Source organism: Dermacentor variabilis, chromosome 7 (genome assembly GCF_050947875.1).
Source record: "Dermacentor variabilis isolate Ectoservices chromosome 7, ASM5094787v1, whole genome shotgun sequence".
Lineage (NCBI taxonomy): Eukaryota > Metazoa > Arthropoda > Arachnida > Ixodida > Ixodidae > Dermacentor > Dermacentor variabilis.
The window spans coordinates 25,835,182-25,858,396 of record NC_134574.1 but is presented as its reverse complement, the minus strand read 5'-3'; the positions used below and the strand labels follow the sequence as shown (position 1 = coordinate 25,858,396).

General features: G+C 43.8%; 1 protein-coding gene across 1 annotated transcript in view; it reads left to right on the top strand.

Moving 5' to 3' along the window:
• The window catches only part of Atg7 (Autophagy-related 7), a 47,569-nt gene that overhangs the window by 20,166 nt on the left and 4,188 nt on the right, over nucleotides 1-23,215 (top strand). Inside the window, exons 2-3 of the mRNA XM_075698329.1 lie at nucleotides 5,328-5,619; nucleotides 22,359-22,895. Of these exons, the coding sequence (XP_075554444.1) occupies nucleotides 5,328-5,619; nucleotides 22,359-22,895 (829 nt within the window). The remainder of the gene's footprint in view (nucleotides 1-5,327; nucleotides 5,620-22,358; nucleotides 22,896-23,215) is intronic.

Genomic DNA, 23,215 nt, shown 5'->3' with positions numbered 1-23,215 from the left:
TAAATATCGCCTTACAAATTTCAACTTATGTTCTCTTATTTGGGCTGTTTTGACACCAGATAACTTTTAAAAACGTGCTAGGCTGAGCTTTTGTTTTATTCAAAATGCAATGTAGACTGTAGCCCTCCTGTAATGAAAAACTGTTTAACTATAGATCTGTGTGAGCACTGTCGAAATCCATGACATCTTGGCAAGCCAGTGCAAGGAATGTCAAAGTGCAACTCAGATTTCGTTTTTGTGCTACATTTTTCTGCCTTGCTACTCAAGGTAAAAGATGGCTTTTTGCCATGTGTGAAGCATAATGTACTAATACCACCTAATATTTTCCTTTGGGGTACCTGTGAGTTGAAATCGTCCGCCTGACACAGCATCTAGTGAATCAATTTATTTGTCAGAAGCATCGCCTCCAAATTCTTGCTCTAGAATGACATCTGTTTATTTACGCACCCAGGCAGTTTTCCATCTTGGCATATGACAGCACATCTATAGAGGTTTGCATCGAAATTGAGGGTCAAGGAAAAGAAGGAACATCTGTCAAGGCTTTGCTTGTTATATGAGACAGAAAGTCAAACCATTATTTTGCAGAGAACAGCTGCTGGCAGAATAATTTCTCTAAATACAGCGAGGCAAAGGGAGGAGGCTGTGCTTTTGGTGCCAACACAGTGAAAATTGGATGGAGATAAACATTAGGATGGTGCACTTTCTTTGACACCAAGAAATGCATGCACAGAGTAAGTACTCCAAAATGGTGCCCTGAATGGCCAAGCCTCAGCTCACATGCACTGATTCAATAAGACTTGTTGGGCAAGATGGTTCATACTGCAAGGAATAAATGTACTGCACAAAATTCAACACAAGGGCGTAGTAAGGGACACGGACAAGCACTAACTTTCGACTACTTTTATTGTTCATCTCGTCAATATATGTCCTTAATCGCACATGCACAAAGCATGTAATCACATTGTCACAACCACAGATTAGAGCAAGCCACGTGAAAAACACTTCTCAATATCCATTGAAGAAATAGATATGTCACATATTCAAACCTTCCCTCTATATTGACTATCTATATATTGATGAGTGACGAAGAATAAAGGTAGTTAAAAGTTAGTGCTTGTCCTTGTCGTTTACCGTGTCCTTGTGTTGAATTTCGCGCAGTACATTTATTTCCTCACATGCACTGGTTAAAGCAACGGCAAAGTATGTTGTGCATGCTGACTCGAAGGTCCATTGACCGACTAGGCTAAGCATCTGACGTAGCTTTCAAAGCCGATTTTTCTTTATCATTATGAAAAAAGCATCACTAAGACAGTTCCCATTGATTTTTATTTATAGAAAGTTCGATGCTGGTGTCCCGCTGTATGTGACACATGTCGATATTGCATTTCTGAACAACCAAGGACAGAGAGGCAGCACGTGACCACCATAACAAGTGTTGCACAAACTGGAGGAAACAAAACATCACCTGAATGTTGATACTCATAAAATTACTTTTTATGTGCTAGGAAAAAAAAATGCCTTTTTCCAATATACTATTTTTCAGCCCTAACATATCTAGTGTTGAGAACAACTTCTTATGCCACAACCCCAAGTACAAGGAATTCCGTGATCACACTAATGCAGCAGTGCTGCGGTTTCTGCGTGAAATTTTTTAAAAATTTGTTTGGCCTTGATTTACTTTTTTCATGAACAACCTTTAGTGTGAAATTAATGACATGAGTATTGAAAAGACTATTTTGTCGCTATGAACTGATTCGTTTGTTTGTTTGTTTGTTTGTGTCCAAAGTGAAGTACGTTAAATTTTTCTTCAGTGCTCTTTTAAAATGCTAATATGAGTACGGCTTCATGATCACGCCTTAGTATAACCATTACAGAAATGTGTTTCTGTTTTAACTAGAGGTGGGCGAATATCAACTTTTTCAAATATGAATAGTGAGTACAAAATATCAAATCAAATATCAAATAGTCAAATGCAGACACGTATATTTACAGAAGCAATACCTGTTTCAGTAAGATTAGTTACCCCGCCTATACTTACTAGTGCAAAAAATAGAGCTGAATATCAGGGACAATGGATTAGTTTAAAACACATGACTAATTGTCATTACAGAACTGCATGAATAGCCTGTCAACAGCAATAGCAAAGAAGCCTTCCAAAAGTGAATGGTGACTGCATGGAATGCAGCAGCTTTCCAAGAACCCTAAATAGTTACCGAAAAAAGGTAGAGCATTGCTGAAAAATGAAAAAAAAAATTAGAAAGGCTACTTGATAACGTCTGTGCCATAAATAAATGTAAAAGCGCCCATTGCAAGAAAACCATCACTAGTCATAGCTTAAAAGATAGAAATGTTACATGACTAGATCACCAGGAATATTAAATGAGACTACAAGCAAAATCCACTGGTTGTCATGTAGGCTTCCACCGTGAAACTGAAAATAAAACTCGTTTCTGTATTGCTTCAGAAACTTTTGACATTTTTTTCACTTCTGTTAATTTCTGATGATTTGTTTAGCAGGTAGAAAACAGTAATAATACTTTAACAGTCGGTTGTTGTGATAGATTTAGTTCATTTCAATATTTGAACATACTGAATAGCTCATTTTTTAGTATGAATAGTTAGATTGTAATATTCAATCTGTATTCGAAACTTCGAACATTCACCCACACCTAATTTTAAAAATTTTCTCACTTAGGCAAGACAGAGCCCTGATTCCCAAGCAAAAGCCAGGCTATGATAGTTTCATGAATGTGCGCTGTGTTGCCCACTGGTCACTTACATGGCCTGTAGCTCAGGCCCTTTTCATGAGTTGGGCTTCCTGCGCCTGACAGTGCCACATCAGGAGCTAAGTTCACAAAGGTTTGTTGTTGGTGAGGCTTCTTTGTGTTGACTGGTTGCCTTCAGTGATATGTCCAGCATCACAGCTGGCTGGCTGAACTGAACTGCTCTTACGAGCACTTCCAGCGTAAAATGTTTTTGAATGTGGGCCTTGGGTCTTATTTGTTGCTTGCAGTCGGGGCAGGTATAGCTGTAGGTGGGGGGCAGTTTGTATTTCGTTGTCAGCAGATGCACTTTAATAACTGCCTTGTCCTGACATTTTCAAAAGGTACGCCGCTTCTCCAACATGTCTGGCATGAGGGAAAGCCCAGACTGAAGCTAGAATGGAAGCTTTTATTTGGTGCACATCAGACTAGGATGCAGCGGGTGCAGATTTTGGGGCACAGCGAAGATAAGAGCACAGCTATTAGCTGGTATCAGCTGATGAAAGCAAAACAGGTAACCAACATGAAAGATTTCACCTGAATGGAAAGTACCTGCTACAGTACTAGAGGAATCCACAAAACACAATATTTTTTATGGCTTTAGGCTGTTGTAATCCCATCGGAGAATGGAGAAGGGCTCAGCTGTTGCTATGCTTACTAGGACACAGGAAAAAATACTTATGTACAAGTTGCAATCCAGGCCACACTGTACAGCTCTGTTGATAGGCACTGGCAGAAGGATGCTCAATTTTTCTGGCATCCATTTCGTGGACCACATTGAAAACTCAGAGTATAGCTCACTACTTTCGTAGATCCGGATAGTGTCTCATTGTATTGTGACTCAGAATTTCACTGGGTGGGTTTGCGTGCAGTTTAGTGGCACAATGTCAAGGAGATGATGTCCTCTGTGAGCTCGTTGGGCAACAAATTGCATACAGGCTCCAGGTGAGCCCTGCTCTTGCACAGAAGTTATTTTCATAACAGGTCATTGTCATTTGTCAGGAAAAGTTACAGTGGAACCCGTTTGATACACGTTTTATGGGACCACGAACAAAGGATGGGTGACCCAGGAGAATGTAACATCTGATAAATAATGCTTTCGGCAGCACTCTTCATGAGACAATAGATACTCTCACACAAAACTTTAGTTGAAGTTGAATGGGAAGCCAGCTAAATATTGAAAACCTGCTTAGTAAAGCTGGTTATTGCTGACTGGCAATTAGATTTAGCATTAGCCACTTTTTGAAGTACACATAGCTCACTAAATGAAAGTTGTCAATTTCCACTTGTTGCTTGGGTCAAATGTCGGTAACAGCCTTTTTTGACTACTCGCACCCTTTTTTCAGTTTCTCCAAGGCTTTTGTACAGCGAAGTAACTGCACAAGGTGTTCAAGGTCACGAAACATCATTTGCAAATGTGGATCTGGGGTGACTGCTTGTGCCTTCATCCACCTCCTGTTAGCTCTGCGCTTCAGAAACTCTCTTGCGATCAGTGACAATCAGAACACAGCGATAGCAATTCTTCTATGCAACACAGCAGGTTCTATAATGCGACCATTTTCAGGGGCGACTTATGGCAGTCAACATAGGCACCATCACCGATGATGCATCAGTGGTGCACTTCCACAGTTTTTGGATGTAACAACCAGAAAGAGGAGTGTGACGAACAGTAAGCTAGTACACGTGATTCCACGCAAATTAAATGGGATCAGTGCTTCAGAGTGTAAGAGCTGCGGAAGCATAACAGGAATACATTGACCAGGTTCTGCTGTATGTCAATTACATACTAGCTCAAAGGTGCAAGCTCTGTCAAGTATCTTCATGGAGCATGGGGGCATACATTGTCTACAATGTGGCATTGTTCAATGCATCCAGCAATCCCTGCTAGGATATGCGTGTGACAGCTGTACTGAGCACATCTTGTCCCTGCCTTAGCTCCTCTAGATGATGACACTCATGGGATGCATCGAGGTGTTGACCCTGTGGCAGAAAGATTATGTGATGCTGTGTGTCTTTTCAGTGCCTTTAAAACCATGTGCCTGGCATGTGGTTACACAATTTCAGTGTCAAAAACTTTGTGGTCGTGGCAAACTGTGGTCGTGGCAAAAGCTGTTCTGCAAGAACAAGCTTGCAGAAGTTGCCGGGGCGAGCTTAGTTTTGAACCACAGTGTATCCTTCGCCATGCTCTGGCACTATCAAAATTAATTTCAGATAAATATTGCACTACTGTTCCCCGTACCATGGTATCGTATCCCAGCATCAGGTTTATTCAGAACTGCATCGGTGCCCAAGGTGAGCACGACAGGTGCGTGTTAGATTCAAACATTCTTTCATACCGCTGCACATACAAAATTGTTAAATTAAAAATCTCACAAAGACATGCATCAGTAAACAGGGCAACACTGTTGGCTCATTTCTACTTCATTTCTCATTTTCATATGGATGCTCATATCTTCGCAATCTGCCAATTTTTCCAACTTTCTAATATTTTTTTCTGGCTGTGCTACTTTTGAAAAAACATCAAACTTCACATTCATGCTTCACTCGGACTCCCCTGCCTTGCAGATTCGTGTCCTCTGCAGGGCCTGCTGTACCTGCCCAACAGCCTCGCCCACATGAAGAAAATGGACAAGTCTGAAGTGCTGAACACATCTGGCAAGCTCGTGTGGGCAGCCATGCATGATGGCCAGGCCATCAAGGACCCGAGCCTCCTGAACCGCTTCGTGGCGCTCGTCTACATTGACCTGAAGAAGTTCACCTTCTACTACTGGTTTGGATTCCCTGTTGTGCGCCTACCCGAGGAGGTGACCCTTGCCAAGCCACCACAGTGCCTTGGGGACGTCTTTGATGACAGCAGGTTTGAGAATTCACTGAATAACTTGAAAACATTTGGGCTTAATATTGTTTCGAAGTTCACTCTGCATTACAAAAAATGGACATAGACTCTCTATTCAGCATTTAGATCATTTTTTATTCTATCTATTGTCTTCCTATATCATTTATATATTGTAGACATTTCAGTCACACTTCACCTTTTCCATCCCCTCCTATGTAGTGCCCTACCGAGCCCTTTTGGTACTCAAATAAATAAATAAAAAGACAAGGCAATTAAATGTTGTCCAGCGAAATCATCTAGCCGTTGAAAAGTCCGGGGGCATCTTCTGTTGTTTTGGTCAAGAAAAATGGTTGGAACTCTGTGTTTTTGCGTTGATTATCATCACCTCAACAAAGTCGCATTGAAGGAGGTACACCCTCTCCCATGGATAGATGACGCAATGTTGAGTATTTTTCATTGATGGATCTCAAAACTGGCTACTGGCAAATCGAGGTCAGTGAGAGAGACAGAGGAAAGACTGCTGCTATTATGCCGAACGGCATCTTCCAATTTAAGGTCGTGTCAATTGGCCTTTGCCCAGCACCTGCATCATTCCAGCTTGCAATGGACACGGTGTGTTGGTAGGCTTAAAGTGGCAGACATGTTTCGTCCACTTCAATCAGTTTGTCTTCTCCACAAACTTCGACGATCACCTGAGCCAACTTGTAACAGTACTAGAAGCAACCAAGTCATCCTGACTCATCCTGAAGCTGTGACAGCTAGCGCTGCTTTTTGTATGAAGAGCACATGTTTCTGGACCACATCATTGGCAACTCCAAAGTCCATCTAGACCCACGGAATATAGCTGCCATAACGAATCTCGCACAACCTGTTGGCAAGAAAGTAGTGTGCAGATTCGTTGGCCTCTGTACCTACTATAAGTACTTTCTCAAGGACTTTTCTCACATTGCTGTGCCACTGACTCACCTCACAAAATCAGACATCGAGTTTTAGGGGGAAACTTTGCAAGTCAAACCACTCCAAGACTTTAAACAACACCTGCAGTCCCCACTGGTACTTGCACACAGTGGTGGTCCAATTGCACCATTTGCGCCATTTTGCTACAATTCGACTTGCCTGCTCCTCACTGCACCTACTCAAGTGCCGTGTGCGCCAACTGCGCGAAAGTGCGGCATTTTCATGTACACCATCCGGATTGTGCTCGCAGCAGCAGCAGCGCCCGCCGTGCGGTTGAAAGGCAAAAAAAAGAGAGCAAGTAAGCTCGCCTTCGTGCATAGTATTAGCCACCAGTGTTTGCAGGTAAACATTACGGTTATATACCGTATCTACTCGCATAATGATCACACTTTTTTGTGAAAAAAATTGATGCAAATTTAGAGTTGCGATCATTATGTGGGTTAAATTTTCCACAAGAAGAAACATTTTCTTTTTTCATCCCACATTTGCTGCGGGATGGCAAGCGGGCGGCTGCCACTGTCAATGCGGGACACCAAAACAAAAATGGCGGCCGGAGGAGCAAGCCGAATGCGCCGAACGCAATTCTTTTTTTTTCTTGTGAGTACATTACGCGCATTGGTCAAGCTCCTCCCATACAGTATCAACGGTCATGAGCTTGCTCGAGTTAAACAACATAAATACCTAGGTCTTATGTTTACACTCGACTTGCGTTGGAATCTTCATGTAAATGAAGCTTTGTGCAAAAGCTAACAAAGTATTGTGGGGGCTGAGACGTTACCTGCACTGTGCCTCCCCTGAAATTAAAATTATAGCTTACAAAACCTTGCTAAGGCCTATAATTGAGTACGCAAAAATAGTATGGGATCCCTACGCCCAAAGTAACTGTCTAAAACTAGAGAAGGTCCAGCGCCTTACTTCTAGGTTTATATTTAATAAATACCGCCGTTTTCACTCTCCTACTGAATTATGCAAACTTGCAAAGCTTCCACCTCTGCAAAAACGTACAGAGTATGAAAGGCTTAAATTCCTGTTCTTAGTAATTCATAACCATGTCATAATAAAATACAACAAGTACTTCCAAATCAAGACACAGGAAACATCACGGCACAGACACAGTATGTATATACCTCCTCCCACAGGGCACAATGACTGCTTCAGGTATAGTTTTTTTCCCAGGGCAATTCAGCAATGGAACTCTTTGCCTGACTCAATTGTCCAAATAAAATCAGTTAATGCATTCTTGGAAGCAATACATTGTCTTATGCACCCTGATACACCCTGATGTTCTGTAGTAATTTTGTGACATAATAAGTCAAAATGTGCTCTGTAATTATATTGTTAATGTGTTTCATATCAGCAGTGCTACTTCATTTTCTAAATTTTTTTAGTGCATTGTTCAATCGCACTAATGCACTTCTCTGTTTATGTATGTTACATCCACTCCTGCTATGTTACATCCACAAGTGCTACACAAACACTGAGGCAGACGCAAGTGGATCACAGAGCATAATTGTGCTCTAGAACGGAGTAGGAAATGAGTTTCATCCTCTGCATGCAAGATGGGAACAAGCAGACAAAATGGAAGTACATCTCTCTTGCAACGATATGAAGTAAAACGAAGACACGCAGATGTTCAGTTTGTAGATTTTATTATTTCTCTAAACTTTAATTCGTCTATTAAACTAACAGATAAACAAATAACTGCTGTTGCATTGAATAATTCTCGAAGTCATATATCACTGAGAGTGATGTCGCAGCACTGCAAACTACGTAGGCACACTTGTGCGATTGACGTTGACTCTTAGGATGGGAGCACAGTGCATGCAAGGAGAAGGGCACAGGGCGTTTGGTTTGGAATTTCAGCTCTTTTTGCATCGCGTAACGGTGTAATACTTTGCAAGCATGATCATTAGCGGCATGATTGTTAGATTGCGCTGGTCAGTTCAAAATGGCCTGACCTCGTGAGAGGCTCTTTAAGGGGGGCCGTGGCTTTCACTTCGAAAAAAATGCCCAAAAAGTAGATTTTTCGAAAATCACGTTTTCGGTTTCTACAACTCTTTTCCTATGCAATTTCAAAATATTGTCACTGAAAAGCACGTAGAAGTGCTCTAGAAATTTTGTTGCATCGGCCATGGTGGTGAAAGTTTTCCTGGAGAACCGAAAGAACAGCATTTGTGAAGCCACAGTAGGTCTTTTAAATTCTCGCATAGTTCATGGAACTAGTGCTGAAAAAGTTCAGGTGGTGCTGGTGCCGTGCAAATGCAGTCGAGGCGGTGCAGGTGCAGTGCACTTGCAGTGCCATCCAGTCCCTCTCTTTTTTTTCTTTTTTTTTTTTTTCAGTCAAGTGCGTAGGTGCAGGCCTGTCGTCTGCCGTGTCCCCGTTGTATCTACTAATACTATCTGTGCTGTTTGTGTGCCTTTGTGCGCCTTTGTGCATGATCTTCTGCTGTCATGGATGTGTTTCTTTAACCGTTATGGAGCTCATCAACTCTGACAGTGAAGACGAAGTGACCGACACATTGTTGTGCCAAGTTAGAGTCCATTTCGTTTGTAGCAACCGAAACGGGGTTCCTAACTATTGTGAGTCGCTACTATGAGTTTAAATTCAGGAGACTGTTTCGTCTTTCTACAGACACTTTTGAAGGCTTCACAAGAAGATTCAAAAGTTCAAATTTTTTTCAAAATGCCTTGCAGTGGACACCTGAAAATTCTCAAACCCAGCATCTCTGCAAAACCCAGTATCTCAGCTCCTAATAGCGCTGAGATATTTGGGTTCGGAGAAAAGCATGTACAATATCACTGACACATTTGACATGTCTGAATTATCCATGTCACTGTGTCTGATCAGGTTGCTGGAATGCTGGAAGCATAAGCACATAAGCAGAGCGTGAAGCATGCAAAGCAGGTTTCTTGTCACGGTGTCAAGGCAAATGTCCTACTAATATAATCAAGTGCCTGGACGGCAGTCATATTCAAATCTTGAAATTAAAGGAGTCCTCATCGTCGTACTTAACAGGAAAAAAATTTCTTTCTGTGATGGCATTTGTAACGCAAGGAGGCGCTTCATTGATATGTTTGTGGGCTTTCCAGGGTCAGCTGACGACACTCTTGATTTGAGGCGCAGCACTTTTTTTAAGGATGGTGAAGTAAAGTGTGATAGAGATTACATGATTGGTTGATTGATTGATTTTTTATTGGTTTATCACAGTACATGTGATAGAAGGCAAAAGGAAAAGCCATTCAGGGATGGCTTGAGCGAGCCCTTCACCCCATACCAGCAAAGACAGCAGCAGAGGCACACATTTTGTTTACATTGTCGTACACATTGACAAAACCTTCATATTAAACACAACATTGTCATACACTTTGAAAAAACCTAAAAATTAAACACATCACTAGTTACTGCCCTACACAGGGCATCCTCCATTGGCATACATCCCATCAGCATCGAATGCCAGCACATTTCATAGCATATGTGTAGTAATAGTTACATTAAACAATATAATTAAACACAAATCATAAACAGCTCTAGAGGTCAATGTTAGGCTAGAAAGAATGCATACAAGTCAGATAATTTTACTTCATGAATATCGATTTGTTTTTTATTATAGTCATTTAGTAAACTTGGAAATTTGTTGTGAAGGATTTGCCGGCCATAGCCAGTGCAACGATATGGAACATTCCATATTTCTATTGTTCTTCTGTTATGTGATACTTCCTTTGGATGGAGATTTGCTAACCCCATGAAGAGAGAATTATGACAGTCATAATTTAGGCGATATTCACGCAACAATATATATACATGTGTCTTGTGCTTTAGTTATTCAAAATTTTTAAAAAACTCTGCAGTAGAATGCCAAATGGGCACATTCTCGGTTATTCTCAAAACTTTTTTCTGCAATACTAATAGCTGCGAGAAGTTCTGTTGTGCTAAGTAATCCCCCAGATCAAATGACAGTAATTTTGATACGAAGCAAAGAGGGCATTGTAGATAGACAATTTTATTGACTTCGGAACTAAGTAGCAGTTTCGGTTCAGAATTCCCGTTATCGCACCTAAATTTGTAATATCACATTGACATGCTCATCCCATTGCAGTGATTCTGAAAAATGCACACCAAATACCCTAATAGAGCTAACTAGCTCAATCTTGGAGCAGCAAAAAACTAGGTTACCTCGTACAGAAACCTGTCTACCTATAGAATGAAAAATCACAGCCTTTGTATTTTTTTTTATTTGCATGTAATTGATTATTAGCTTTGCTATGCAGCTTATCCTTTGCTGCCATGGTTGTTGACCGCTACAAAGATTGCAGGGCAACTTTTCAACCTTTCAAGCAATGCTTCAACAGAAGCCACAACCAGCAAACGGTTGGCCATTGAACGTGCCTTTGGCATATTAAAACAGAGGCTCCGATGACTGTACTTCTGCGAGGCTTACACAATAAACCAGTCTTTTCTCATAATCCTTGCAGCATGCGTGTTGGACAACATGTGCTGTGAAAGTATAGATGACCTCGATGACATTTCGGACAGTTTCATTGACGGTGTCACAGACAATGAGGACAATTTTGCCGTCGCAAGCAGCACCGCCATCCACGAGGCTTGCGAGAAGCGAAGAAAAACAATTGCCAAGATGTAGTGCTAAATAGACATCATGGTTGTGTTTCTTCTGTGCAGTGTTTCTCTTCCGCATCTGGTGGAGATGTGCATCCAGTGAAAATGCCCTGGACACGATGAAAAATAACAATGCTTGCCCATTTATGGTTTGTTTCACAAGCGTAAGCTAGCTGCTCCAGCAGCTGCATTTTTTTCTCTGTGGCGAGCTGCTCTATTTTGTTCTAGCTTGTCTAGTTTGGCTAAAGAGATTGGCTAAAGCCTAGCCGTCTTTCTTCTTGATGGCTTTCTGGGCCTCACTGCAGTGGGAAGGCGCTGCTCTGTCAGAACCCATCGGCTCGGGTTCCTGCACCACAGGTTCTGGCTGCCTGCAACAAAACATAGCAGTACCTTGTAGTTCACTTATAATATTACGTGACATGCTTTAAGTGTTCCACTTTAAGTGTTGCACTTTAAGTGTTGCACTTTAAGTGTTGCACTGAAAAGTTACTCCATCAGCATTCAAATGCATGCAAATATTTTATTGCACTCCTCTGCGTGTGTGTAAATTTTACTCTAGCAAGTAACTTTGAGTGGGCTACAAGTGTTCATGAACACCAACAGGGCTACCACTGCATTCACATGGTACTCGCATCTCTTTGCCTTCATGCATAATCCTCTGCCCAGCAGGGTAAAGTACAATGGGGTTTATGTGGTGCTCTTGCACCAGTACTTCTGCAAGCCCCCTGGTGATGAGTCAGTAGTGTGAAAAACTGCAGATCTATTGGCACTGCAAATTGCATCTTGTTTGTAATATGACATCTAAGAAGCATCACCACAGCTCTGTGACATGCTTATTACTGCTCACAGTTAGCAATATGAAAGATAACAGCAATATTTTGCTTGAACGACAACCCGTTATGCGCTGGTTTAGATCTATAAACTTGATGCATAACAATTAGTTTTCATGTTTAACACTTGTTCTAACAGAAAATTCTTATAAAGGGTATGTGTGTTCAACCCCTACGGGCTCTTGGAAAAAATTTGGTGCTCCCTTGCATATTACTGATAACTACATCCTCTTTGCAGGGAACTGTTTAAAATTTTTCAAAGAGCATATTGCAGCCCACCACATCTGTGATAAAGGGTAGTAAGCTATTACTGTTTGCAGGATATGGCATGCAGATTCTGGCTGGCAATAGTGCAGAGAAATAATGCGACTCAGCAAAGGCAGATAACAGTACATTTGTACAGCAAGTTGGCCAGTTGGTTGGTATTCATGGTAAGGGCTGTAACAGCGCACCCAAGACAAGGACAACAGAAAGAATAAAACGACGACACGGCGCTGACATAGCGACACGACGCAGCACCATGTCGTCGTTTTATTCCTTCTGTTGTCCTTGTCGTGAGTGCACTGTTACAACCCTTACCATGAACAGTACATTTCACTTAACTAGAAGAAAAGACAACTGCTAGATTACAGCAAAAAAGTTGCTAAAAAATGTTTCAGGAACTATATGCTGAACTCGAACACCATTCAAAGACTTCTGCACGCAAGATTTCTAATACACAACACTACAGCAAAAAGTCCGAAGTTACACACTCTTCAAATTTGCAGTACCTGGCAGCCTCTCCTGACTTCTCTTTTTTTTTTTTTTTTTTCCTGTGCCTCCCCAGCGATTTCCATTTGTTCTGGGCTTGCAGTGGCATCAATTATGCCGAGAACTCTTCGTTGAGGGCATCGGCAATGAGCTCATAAGTGCTCTTGTTCCTGCATTCAAGGCAAGCATGTTTTACACAAACTGGAATGTGTTAAAAAAGTTAAATTTGGTTTACCTTATACCCCCTTTCTAGTACAGTCGACTCTTCATCTTATAAGAAACAATCAAGTATCTGGTCCTCCTACTGCTCCAGAGAGCTTCCAGCATGTCAAGGCTGCACGAAGGTGCCAATGCAGCAGACAGCAGTGGCAAAGCTTCAGACAACGGTAAGGGTTATTGCAGCTGCTGAATGCACTGCAGGTGCAGCTTCCGATTGCCCTACTCGCTACTCGGGGCTCGCCCACCTTGTCCGCTACATGGCACAGTGATGGACAGCCTCCAGAGTCTTAGTGCAGAGACACTACGATTCTGGAGCAGCAGGCACTGGCAACTGCATTGCAGCAGCGGAAGGCGCTGAATGCACTTCTGGCATTGCTCCTGTGGGTTTGATGGCTGCCAGCAGTCTTTTATCATCAAAAAACGCACAAAAACAAGTGCCATCTGAAAGAAAGAAGCAACACGTGCTTACCACCAAAGTTCATCACCGAATGATAAATTCACTCACCAGGTAATGCGTGAAGCTCTGTGCTCTCATCACTAACAAGGACTCCATATTCATCTATGACAGGGAACAATTCTTGTTCGGCGCTGTCTACTTCAATGATTAACACCGTGATGCATGTTGTCTGCAGGGTAAATGTGCACCACGACAGCACGACCTCGCTAGTAAGTGCCAGTGTTCACCGCACCATGCAGGCACCGTGCTGCAATCTAGGGCCGCTGCACAGGAGGCGCTCCTTGCACAATAGAATCGAGAATGGCAGTGCTGCAAACCATGAACTGGTGCAGGAGGTGCAGGTGAATCGAACAGACCTCATATATTAGTCTGGTCGGAAAGCGCATTTCTCCAGCTTCAAATTTGCTGCTGCAGCTATCTCCTCCGTACATAAACAAGTGCACAAAAAGCAAATGATTGAAGGTCATTCTGAAATCTCCGATTGGCCATGCTCACCACGCGACTCTAGCACGGTTTGCCATTAGTCCGGTACTCGCTCCTTAGTGGCGTTGTCTGCTCAGCTTTTTTCCAGTCTTCGCACCTCGCAGGCACTTCACGGTCGCCATAATCTCGACGAGTCTCAAAACGGGCACTACATGGACATTGCAGTAGCATGGCTGATCCCTCCATTCCTGGACATCAAGCACGGACTTCTGGGACATATTTCATGCGTCGGCGCCTCTGACTGCATTACTAAACACATTAAGCATCGACTCCTCGAGTCCACGGCTAGGCTTTTGGCACATCGGCACCTTGGACTGCGTGAATAAGCACATCAAGCCTAGACTCCTCAAGCCCGCAGCTAGGCATTTTGTGCAGAGGCACTTCGGTCTGCACGACTAAGCACATCGAGTGTTGACTGCTCGAGTCCGCGGCTAGGCATTTCACGCATTGGCGCATCGGACTGTGTGACTAAGCACATCAAGCATCGGCATTATTATCATATTGTGACGATATCTCTTAGCAATATCCATTATACCACCCCTTATACCTTAGTTATTGGAAGAAATTGTAGTTTCCAAAGGCGAAACTTCTATTTAACACTTAAAATTAAACAAATAAAACAATGTTTTGTTTCTACAGAACCTGTTTTGGTCTCTCATTCCAATGGTTTACAACGTACTCATTCTTTTGAGCCATACTCCAGCTGGTCGCAGTTTGAACATTATTCTGGCTATCCAGGAACAAAATGTGTTACATTCTGTCGGCTCTTTCAAGATGTTACAGTCTCTTGCCAATTTGAATCCTGGACACGGCTTTCATAATCACCTTGTCTGACCGCGTCGCATGTCTCTACCACCTCGTCTTGTCCTGCCACCTTGTGCTCTTTCGCACTGCATGCTGCACCCCAAAAATCACAACGGGACGACGAGGAACATAATTGCCCTGTGCCTTTTGTCCACTTTCACGCAGAATGTGCTTCTTGGTCTCTTTTTGATTGATGGCTCAAGCGCGCTTGATATGAAAAGGACAATGACGACTATGCCTTTCCTTTCTTCACACCCTGCCTTTTTGCGTCTGTCACCGTCTTTGGCTGCGCTACACCACTCACCGCATGCAGACCTTCGCAGTGCTTCTGTCTACAGCGCTTCTTCATAGTGTTCACTTTTGAACCATCTGCTTGCGCACCGTGCTGAACATTACACATCTCCTTGGTCTGGATCACTGTCTCACCCGCATAGTCAGTGATTTTCATTTAAATTATCTTTTTCTTTGCATAAACTGGCAGTCAGCTTAACCGATCCCTGAAAATGCAGTTGTGTTCCTTTGAGCTACACAGCTTGCAATCCAGCGAACTCCCTCAACTGCATCGTCCGGCTGGCACTGCGCTTCAGCACGCAGATCTGACTTGGCCGTTATCTCGATATGCGTGCTTGTGTCTGCCAGGTCAGCAGTACTCTGTACTTCGTGAACCATCTGCTTGCACCTCGTGCTGACCGTTACACATCTCCTTGGTCCGGATCACTGTCTCACCCGCACAGTCAGAGTGATTTTCATTTAAATCATCTTTTTCTTTGCATCAACTGACAGTCAGCTTAACCGATCCCTGAAAATGCGGTTCTGTTCCTTTGAGCTACACAGCTTGCAACCCAGCGAACTCCCTCAACTGCATCGTCCGGCTGGCACTGCGCTTCAGCACGCAGATCTGACTTGGCCGTTATCTCGACGTGCGTGCTCGTGTCTGCCGGGTCAACAGTACTCTGTACTTCGTCAACTATACCTGCGACGCGTACACACGGCGACTGTGCCAACTCATTCACAACTGGTCTAACTGTCTTTAGAGTGCTCTGTTGGCACAGCACCTCGTCACTCTCACTACAGCCTTCAACGGCCTTTGTTGCCACTAAGGCATTGTTAATGGCTAACACTTATGAGTTCACCTATGAACGTGCTGCTAATCTCACCAGTGCTACTCCTTTCTTCGGCTTTCGACAAAAATCTACAGATTTCTCAAGCCGCTGTTTTTTTTGTTTGATTGCCTGCTCCAAACCTTGAAGCTCTTTGTCCAATGCTGCAATTAACTGCCTAGTTACTTCTCTTTCTTCGGGCCTATCACTTTCCTGGTGAATTATTTTCCGCTTCTGGTTCGTTTCTTCCTGTTCTTGTCTAATTTCTTACTGTTTTTGCCTAATCGCTTCCTGTTCCTGTCTTTTGTTTAGAATTCTGTTACCTAGATGTTCGATGAGTTTCAAATCATTCTCACTTTGAAGAATGGTTTTACGAATTTCTGCTTCTGTTCTCCTCTAGTCCTCCTCTACGTCTACCTCGAGCTCCTCACACAACACAAGAGGTTAGCTCTCGTCAAACTTAATAGGACCATGATTACTACTTTGGCTCTGCTGTCGCACAATACTTGCTGCGGTAGCCACACAAATCATAATACAAGAGATCCCCAGCGATTCAATTCTTCTAACCCAGAGAAATTAAATCTCCGTGAGGTCGGTCTCACTATTGTCTACCACTTGTAGAAGCCAAGTGTCGTGGCCTCTGAGTCTGGCGTCACACAGCGTGTTGCTCTCTAGCCTATGCTACCAGGGCACCACACGGAGGCTAAGCGGGCCCATGCTGTCATCCAAGTTTTCGTGACGAGGGTTGCTTCTTTCGGGAAGATTATGAGGTTGAGAGGATGACGAACGGAACAGAGGGTTGATTCACATTGGAAAGGTAAACTTACTTACATAGAACAAAGGGTACTCGTACTGGCCGGAGCACAGAGAACAGTACATCATTCTATCTTTAGGTCGAGTACACATCAGAGCACACCTCGTCCCTAGATCCACCTTGTCACCCTAGATCTCAAGGCCAGGGAAACCCGCAGTCACTCCATCTTCAATCTGAGCACTTGTATTTGCCTGGAGGGCAAGAGTGCGCACAATCACTCCGGCATTTTTTTTCACGGAACACCCTCGGAGAAATGCCCCCCGGCACACACGGCTCATTGTCCCAGAGAAAGAAGAGGATGTTTGAAGACAGGGATGTCACACTTGGCACAACTACCAGCAAGCCATACCAGCAAGTGGCACAACTTCCTGGTGTGGCTTGTAGAGACCGTAATGAAGCGGCGTATGCCGTACTTTCACAGGAGTTCCTTGGTCTCTGCATCGCATTCAGCTCCCAAGTGCCATTCATAAATCTGGTAGCCATCAAACGTGTCTCACTTTGCTGTCGCCGCTGGTCTGTCTAAGGCCACGTATTGTGAGCTTAACGAAGCACTTCATCACAATAGAGCAAGAGAGGCTAGAAGGTCGCTTCCACTGCTGACCGATCGTAACATTGGCTTATAAACCCTCGCATGCTACCTAATGACATCACAGTTGTCAGATTCGAAACCCTTGCAATGAGTAAAGAGGAGAAGGGGAACTGAGGGGCTAGATGTTGTTAATCATGACCACATAAAGCCAACAGACAATGAAGCCAAGGAAATCATTGGGGAAATTAACTGTGGTTTAAATTGTAATGTAAAAAATAATGAAGAAAAGGGAAAATGAAAGTTTTCAACACCGGCGACAAGTTATCTTTTCATCCAGTTTCATTTTTCCTTTTCTTCACTATTTTCTACATTTCAGTTTAAACCACAGTTAATTTCCCCAATGATTTCCTTGCCTTCATTCTCTGTTGGCTTTATGTACCGCCCCTCGAGTGTACTTTACAGAAAATAAAAAAGAACTACATGTGTGGTCTACAACATATACCTTTCTCATAGTGCTAATTTATTCTAATATTGTAACCTTGTTCACAATCATTACAAAGTGTACGATCAATATAACATTGCAATAATAGTTTGAAATGTTGACCAACTAAAGTCTATCAGGTTTACAATCCAAGTTTACCCGTGTATGCAATGGCACCCTGAACACTGGCATGTAAATAAGCACTGTACAAGCTACGAAAAACAACTATGTTGCATTATGCTGGTAACCCTAACAAAAATTTCTGGGAAGAACATTGACCTCAATTCTGTTACTTTGAAAGAGCTACGAAATATATTTGTGTTTTTGAAATCGAACTTTTTGTTTATATGCACACTGAATTTTGTTCTGTTCTTGTATATACTCAATCATTCCTTGTTTTATTATTCAATTAGTATAATTGTGCCTGCTATTTTCTTGCCACTGCTATTTGCTCCATGTATACAGGAGGAAGACAGGCTTTCTCAAGCTTCTTCCTTGGCTCTCCTTGAAACATATTTGTTGTGAATAAAATATTTACTGAAAACAGCCACCTGCCAGCCCTCTAGTCACCAATATGCTGATCCTCCCTGCACATAGTTAAATCGATGCCATCCCAGGCAATACCATTTTAGGGCATTGGACGGAGCGGGGCATAAAGAAGGGACATCAGGCCCAAACAAAAACTAGATTTATTGTGCCTGTGTCAGCAGGTGCCTAAAGGCCGGCAAATCCAAGCGCAAGTGCATGCAGCGAGAGCCTGCGCATCTCTGCTGCTGTGACGATGGCACTGCCTTGACGGAGGTGCAGCCGCTGCAATGGTCTCCAGAGAGGAGGTAGCACCAATGAGCGATGGAGCCCTCGTCACACATCATGGTACCACAGTTGGATGTGCTGTGCCGCGCGCAGCTTGTACAAGGTAGTCGTTCAAGTTTATGGGTTCGTATCTGGGACAAGGTGGTTATACTGACCGTTCATCAATATGAGCTGGCTTGAGGGCGTTCAAGCAAATTGGTGTCCAGTCGTCCATCAAATGACATGACATAGGTGTTGCTACACTGTTCGAGCACGGGGTAAGGGTCCAGGTAGTGCAGTTGAAGGGGCTTACGATGGGCAGACTGTCTCACAAAGACGTGTTGCCACCTGAAGCTCCAGAGAAACATAGGGCATTCGTGGTGCAGGTGCTGTGGTGGGAACTGGGCAGGCGGATCGGAACGTGGTATGCAAATGCGCAAAATAATTTGTGGTTAAGAGCAGTGCAGCTGTAGCTTCGAAAGAAGTTGCAGAGAAGACTAAGGGTGGTGCCAAAAAGAAGCACAACACTTGAGCAGCCTAAGTCAGCTTTCAACACTCAATATGCCAAGAATGATCAGGGGAAGGTTCTGAACCCACTCTAAAGGCAAGCCTTGAGCCTTGAGCAGTCTTCAGGTGACGGTGAAAATGCTCAACGAGGCTGTTGGGTTGTGTCTGGTAGGCTGTTGTACATATGTAGTTTAGAAGAACTTGTTGTTGGGTGAGCTGGTACATATTAGCGAAAATTGTTTAACTGCGCGAACAAACGGACCACAGAGACAGCATGGGACAAGGACGGGCGCAGTTAAACAATGTTCTGCGCCCGTCCTTGTCCAATGCTGTCTCTGTGGTCTGTTTGTTTGCGCAGTTAACCAATGTTCACTGCTGTACATAGCCGCATGGTGCCAAGGCGTGGTGCCGAGAAGACGAAGCATTTCATTGAAGAGGCCGGCCTTAAATTGTTGACTTCAGTCTGTTATAATTTAAGATGGGCAGCCGAAGCGTGAAAACCCAAGTAGAAGAGAAAGCTGCCGCGATGGTAGGTGCCGGGATGTCCGGGATTGCTGCAGGTTCTGGCCATTGTGTATACCTATTGATACAGGTAGGGAGGTGGCGATGCTCTGGTAGGGAGGAAGTAGACCGACAATTCCCAGATAAACCTTGTCAAACTGGGAGTCATTAATAAAGGGGAAATCAGACATCCACCCGTTCATAAGGCCGGAACAGGTAGATGTCTGATTTTCCTTTTATTAACCCTCTATTGCATGAATTATGAAAAAGTCATTCTAAAATTTATTTTTTCAGCTTTCATTATTGATTGAATGAACAAACACATGTTCAAAAAGTTTCAGAGTTATAACGACTGTATTAATAAAGATACAGCTTTGTGCCAATTATGGCACACCACGAAGATGGCCGAGCAGACTTGCTGCCATGGGTGAAAAACAAAGCTTCACAGATGGTAGTCTTTTTAGCTTGATGTGTGGAATGGAATGAAACAGTTGTTTGCTGCGTCCAGGCACAGATAAATGTTGCACTTCCTGTATCTTGCTGACGACTTCTTTGTGCAAGATGGCCGCTTACATCTTTCTCTTCTCATCAAATTCTGGCCAATGGCCAACTTGGTCAGATCGGACGTCCTTGGGTGGCATTGCGACAGCTGGTCCCCGTGCTTTTTTGGCTTGAACCTTGAATTCCATGTCTTGACTAGAAGGCCTTCCTGGTTGCTTGTTGGGTAGGCACTTGTCATGCAAGGTAAGGCCTTCTACAATTTCTGTTTTGAATTGAGCCAGCAGTAGTACTTGTTTCATCCCAAGCTGCTCCTGCACCCTCCTGTACAATAGCCATGCTGCTACTACTGATATGTAAGTCTAGCATATGCATAATAATTCGAAAGTGGCATTTCTTTGACCTGACATGTATGTGGTAAAGTCCAAACAGTGAGTCCAGCAGGTCAACCCCATCCATATGTCTGTTGTAGACCTTTACTACGCTAGGGCAATCAATTTCGTGAAAGTCCTTGGCAGAGGTAAACCAGCGCTTAGTCTTTTGGACTGGATCTCTCCCAGCAAAGCTCGACAAAAATGTCACTGCGCGGTTATCGTACCAACGTACACACGATAACTCCACGTCATCTATCATGCTTGTGAGTTCCTCTGAAGCACCACGTCCTTTACATGTCAGTTCCTTTTCGCTTTTCAGGTGACAGTTTGGTAGATGATTCGCCCTCACCGTACTGAGCAACAAAATTCCATTTTGTGATAGTGACCCGCAGCTTCGGGCTATTGAACAGATGGCAGCACATTACCATTTTTTGTCTTTCAAGTTTTCAGGTTCTCTGCTGTAGTTGCGGACGAAATTGAGAAAACTAATAACGGGCTTGAATTGATAAGACCATAAAATATGCCAAAGTAATTTTTCTGTTTCTGTGGTGAAAATGTTCTGAGAGAGAAAATACCATTTGCTCGCGTTTGCCCCTTCCGAGTTTGACATCACTTCCCAAAATCTACTTCACCGCTGTTTTGCGTATCGCTCAAGAGATAGCAGCACTTGCCCATAATAAGTGCGCATAACTATGAGAATTACTCTGACGGTATCACATTCTCAACTGGGCATCTCACACACGCAAAAGAAATGGTAACCGGTATGCTCCAAATACGGGACGCCATGCAATAGATGGTTAATTCTCTCCACCTTGCGGGTTTCCACAGAACTATTATGTGAAACTGGGAGTGCAGGTAGAAAGAATTTTTTTTGATGGAGGGACAGGATCACGTTGGACCTTAATCATTGGCATGGTAGACAGGAACGCGCCCAGTCCCCAACTCTAGTTATAAGTTGAGGTCCAACAAAACAGCTAGACAGGAGTTTCTGCATTTCCCTAATGTCAGGATGAAAGAGGTGAGCATCTTCAAAAAGGCGACGATGCAGGGGAAGAGGCACGAATGGTCAGTGCGAATCTGTAGAGGTTTCACAGACAATGGTGAAACCATCGGTCAAAAAGGCATTATCAAGCTGCAGTGATATGCGCGACGAACGGAGTAGGTCGATGTCTGTGTCATCATGCTGCTGGCGAGCTAGAAGATCTCCATCCATGTGAGGTGGTGTAGAGGTGACATTCTAACAGCATCTTCCCAACTCATTACATCTGCAGGAACGTTTTCTGTGCCCTTGACATGGCAGAAACCGTTCGTAAATTCTTAGCTGAAAGAGGGTTGACATATTTCTCTCGGAGTGCAAGGTCAATGCTGACCAGTTGACTGCATAGACGAGCGGTTTGTGATCAGTAAGAATCGCAAAGTGTCGATCCTCAACATTGTCTCTCCAGCTGCAAATGGAGCGCCCGCAGGGAGAAGGGTACAGGGCATTTGGTTTGAAATTTCAGCTCTTTTCGCAGCACGTAATGGTGTAATACTTTGCAGGCACAACAGTTGGCACACATTGTATGCACTGCACTGGTCAGTTCAAAATTGCCAGACCTGGTGAGGGCCCCTGGTGAGGACCCCTGTAAGGGGGACGTGACTTTCACCCCACGAAAAATGTCCGAAAGATTTATTTTTTAACAATGACGTTTCCAGTTTCTATAACTTATTTCCTATCCGATTCCGAAATGTCTCTGAAAAGCCATAGAAGTGCTCTAAAAAATTTGTTGTATCAGCCAAGGTGTTAACTTACTTATACACTGGTAAACAATATATGCTAACAATCAAGAAAAGCAAATTTCTTCTCATAAAACATAACAGAAGGATAGCTGACATGAGCATCCCCTCTTTTTCTAAGATGGAAGGTTTCTTCTGATTCTCATATTTGTCCTGTCGTGCCTCTGTCTTCCATCATTTTGTTTGCTATATAATTGTTTTCGTCACGATAACGAGCACGCTCAGTTACCCAGGTGGCGGAAGTGTAAATCACAGCCGTTCTTTGTTGTCAAGGATGGCTTGCCTGAACGACGCATATGCTGACCTGGAGACACCCGAGAAGCGGGCCGCCTTCCTCGTCGTGCCATCGGGAGAAGAGGTGGAGATTCGTCCCTTGGAACAGCTGCCCACGCTAGTGGCGGACTGTCGGCCCTTTTACCTGGCCTTCTCGGACCCGTCAACGTCCGCCAGCCACCCAGGCTGGCCACTCAGGAACCTCCTGGCGCTGGTCGTCCACCACTGGGGTCACCTGGTCTCGCGGTGCGACGTGCTCTGCTACCGGCGTGAGGCTCGCCACGGACGTGTGGACAGTAGCCACAGCCTTATCCTCGACGTCCAGCTGGGCAACAACGCTGCCGCTTTTGACAGCAGCGCACCCACATTTGTCGGCTGGGAGCGTAATGCCGCGGGCCAGCTGGGTCCCCGGAGTGTGGACTTGAGCGTGAGCATGGACCCAGCTCGGCTGATGGAGAATGCACTCCAGCTGAACCTGCAACTGATGCGGTGGCGGCTGGCACCAACGCTCAATTTGGAGATTGTGGCATCCACAAAGTAAGGAGATTTCGTCTCTCGTTGAAAAAGTGGGTGCATCATGGATCGGTGCATGGAATGAGATTCTGTAATAATGTAAATGTGGAGGGCATGTTCTGACCAGTGCTAGTTTTTACAAAGGCAGGGGATGATTGCGTTATCCAGATGAGATTGGCATGCTCTTAGGAGCAGGTAGCAACAGTAATACTATATAAGCTTGGAGTTCATGTTAAAGTAACTAAAGATCAAGAATAAGTACCGCAAAAATTTATCAATAGAAGCATGCATGCACATCACAATCAATAGCAGCACAACACATTCAGGACAAAGCACGAGATTGC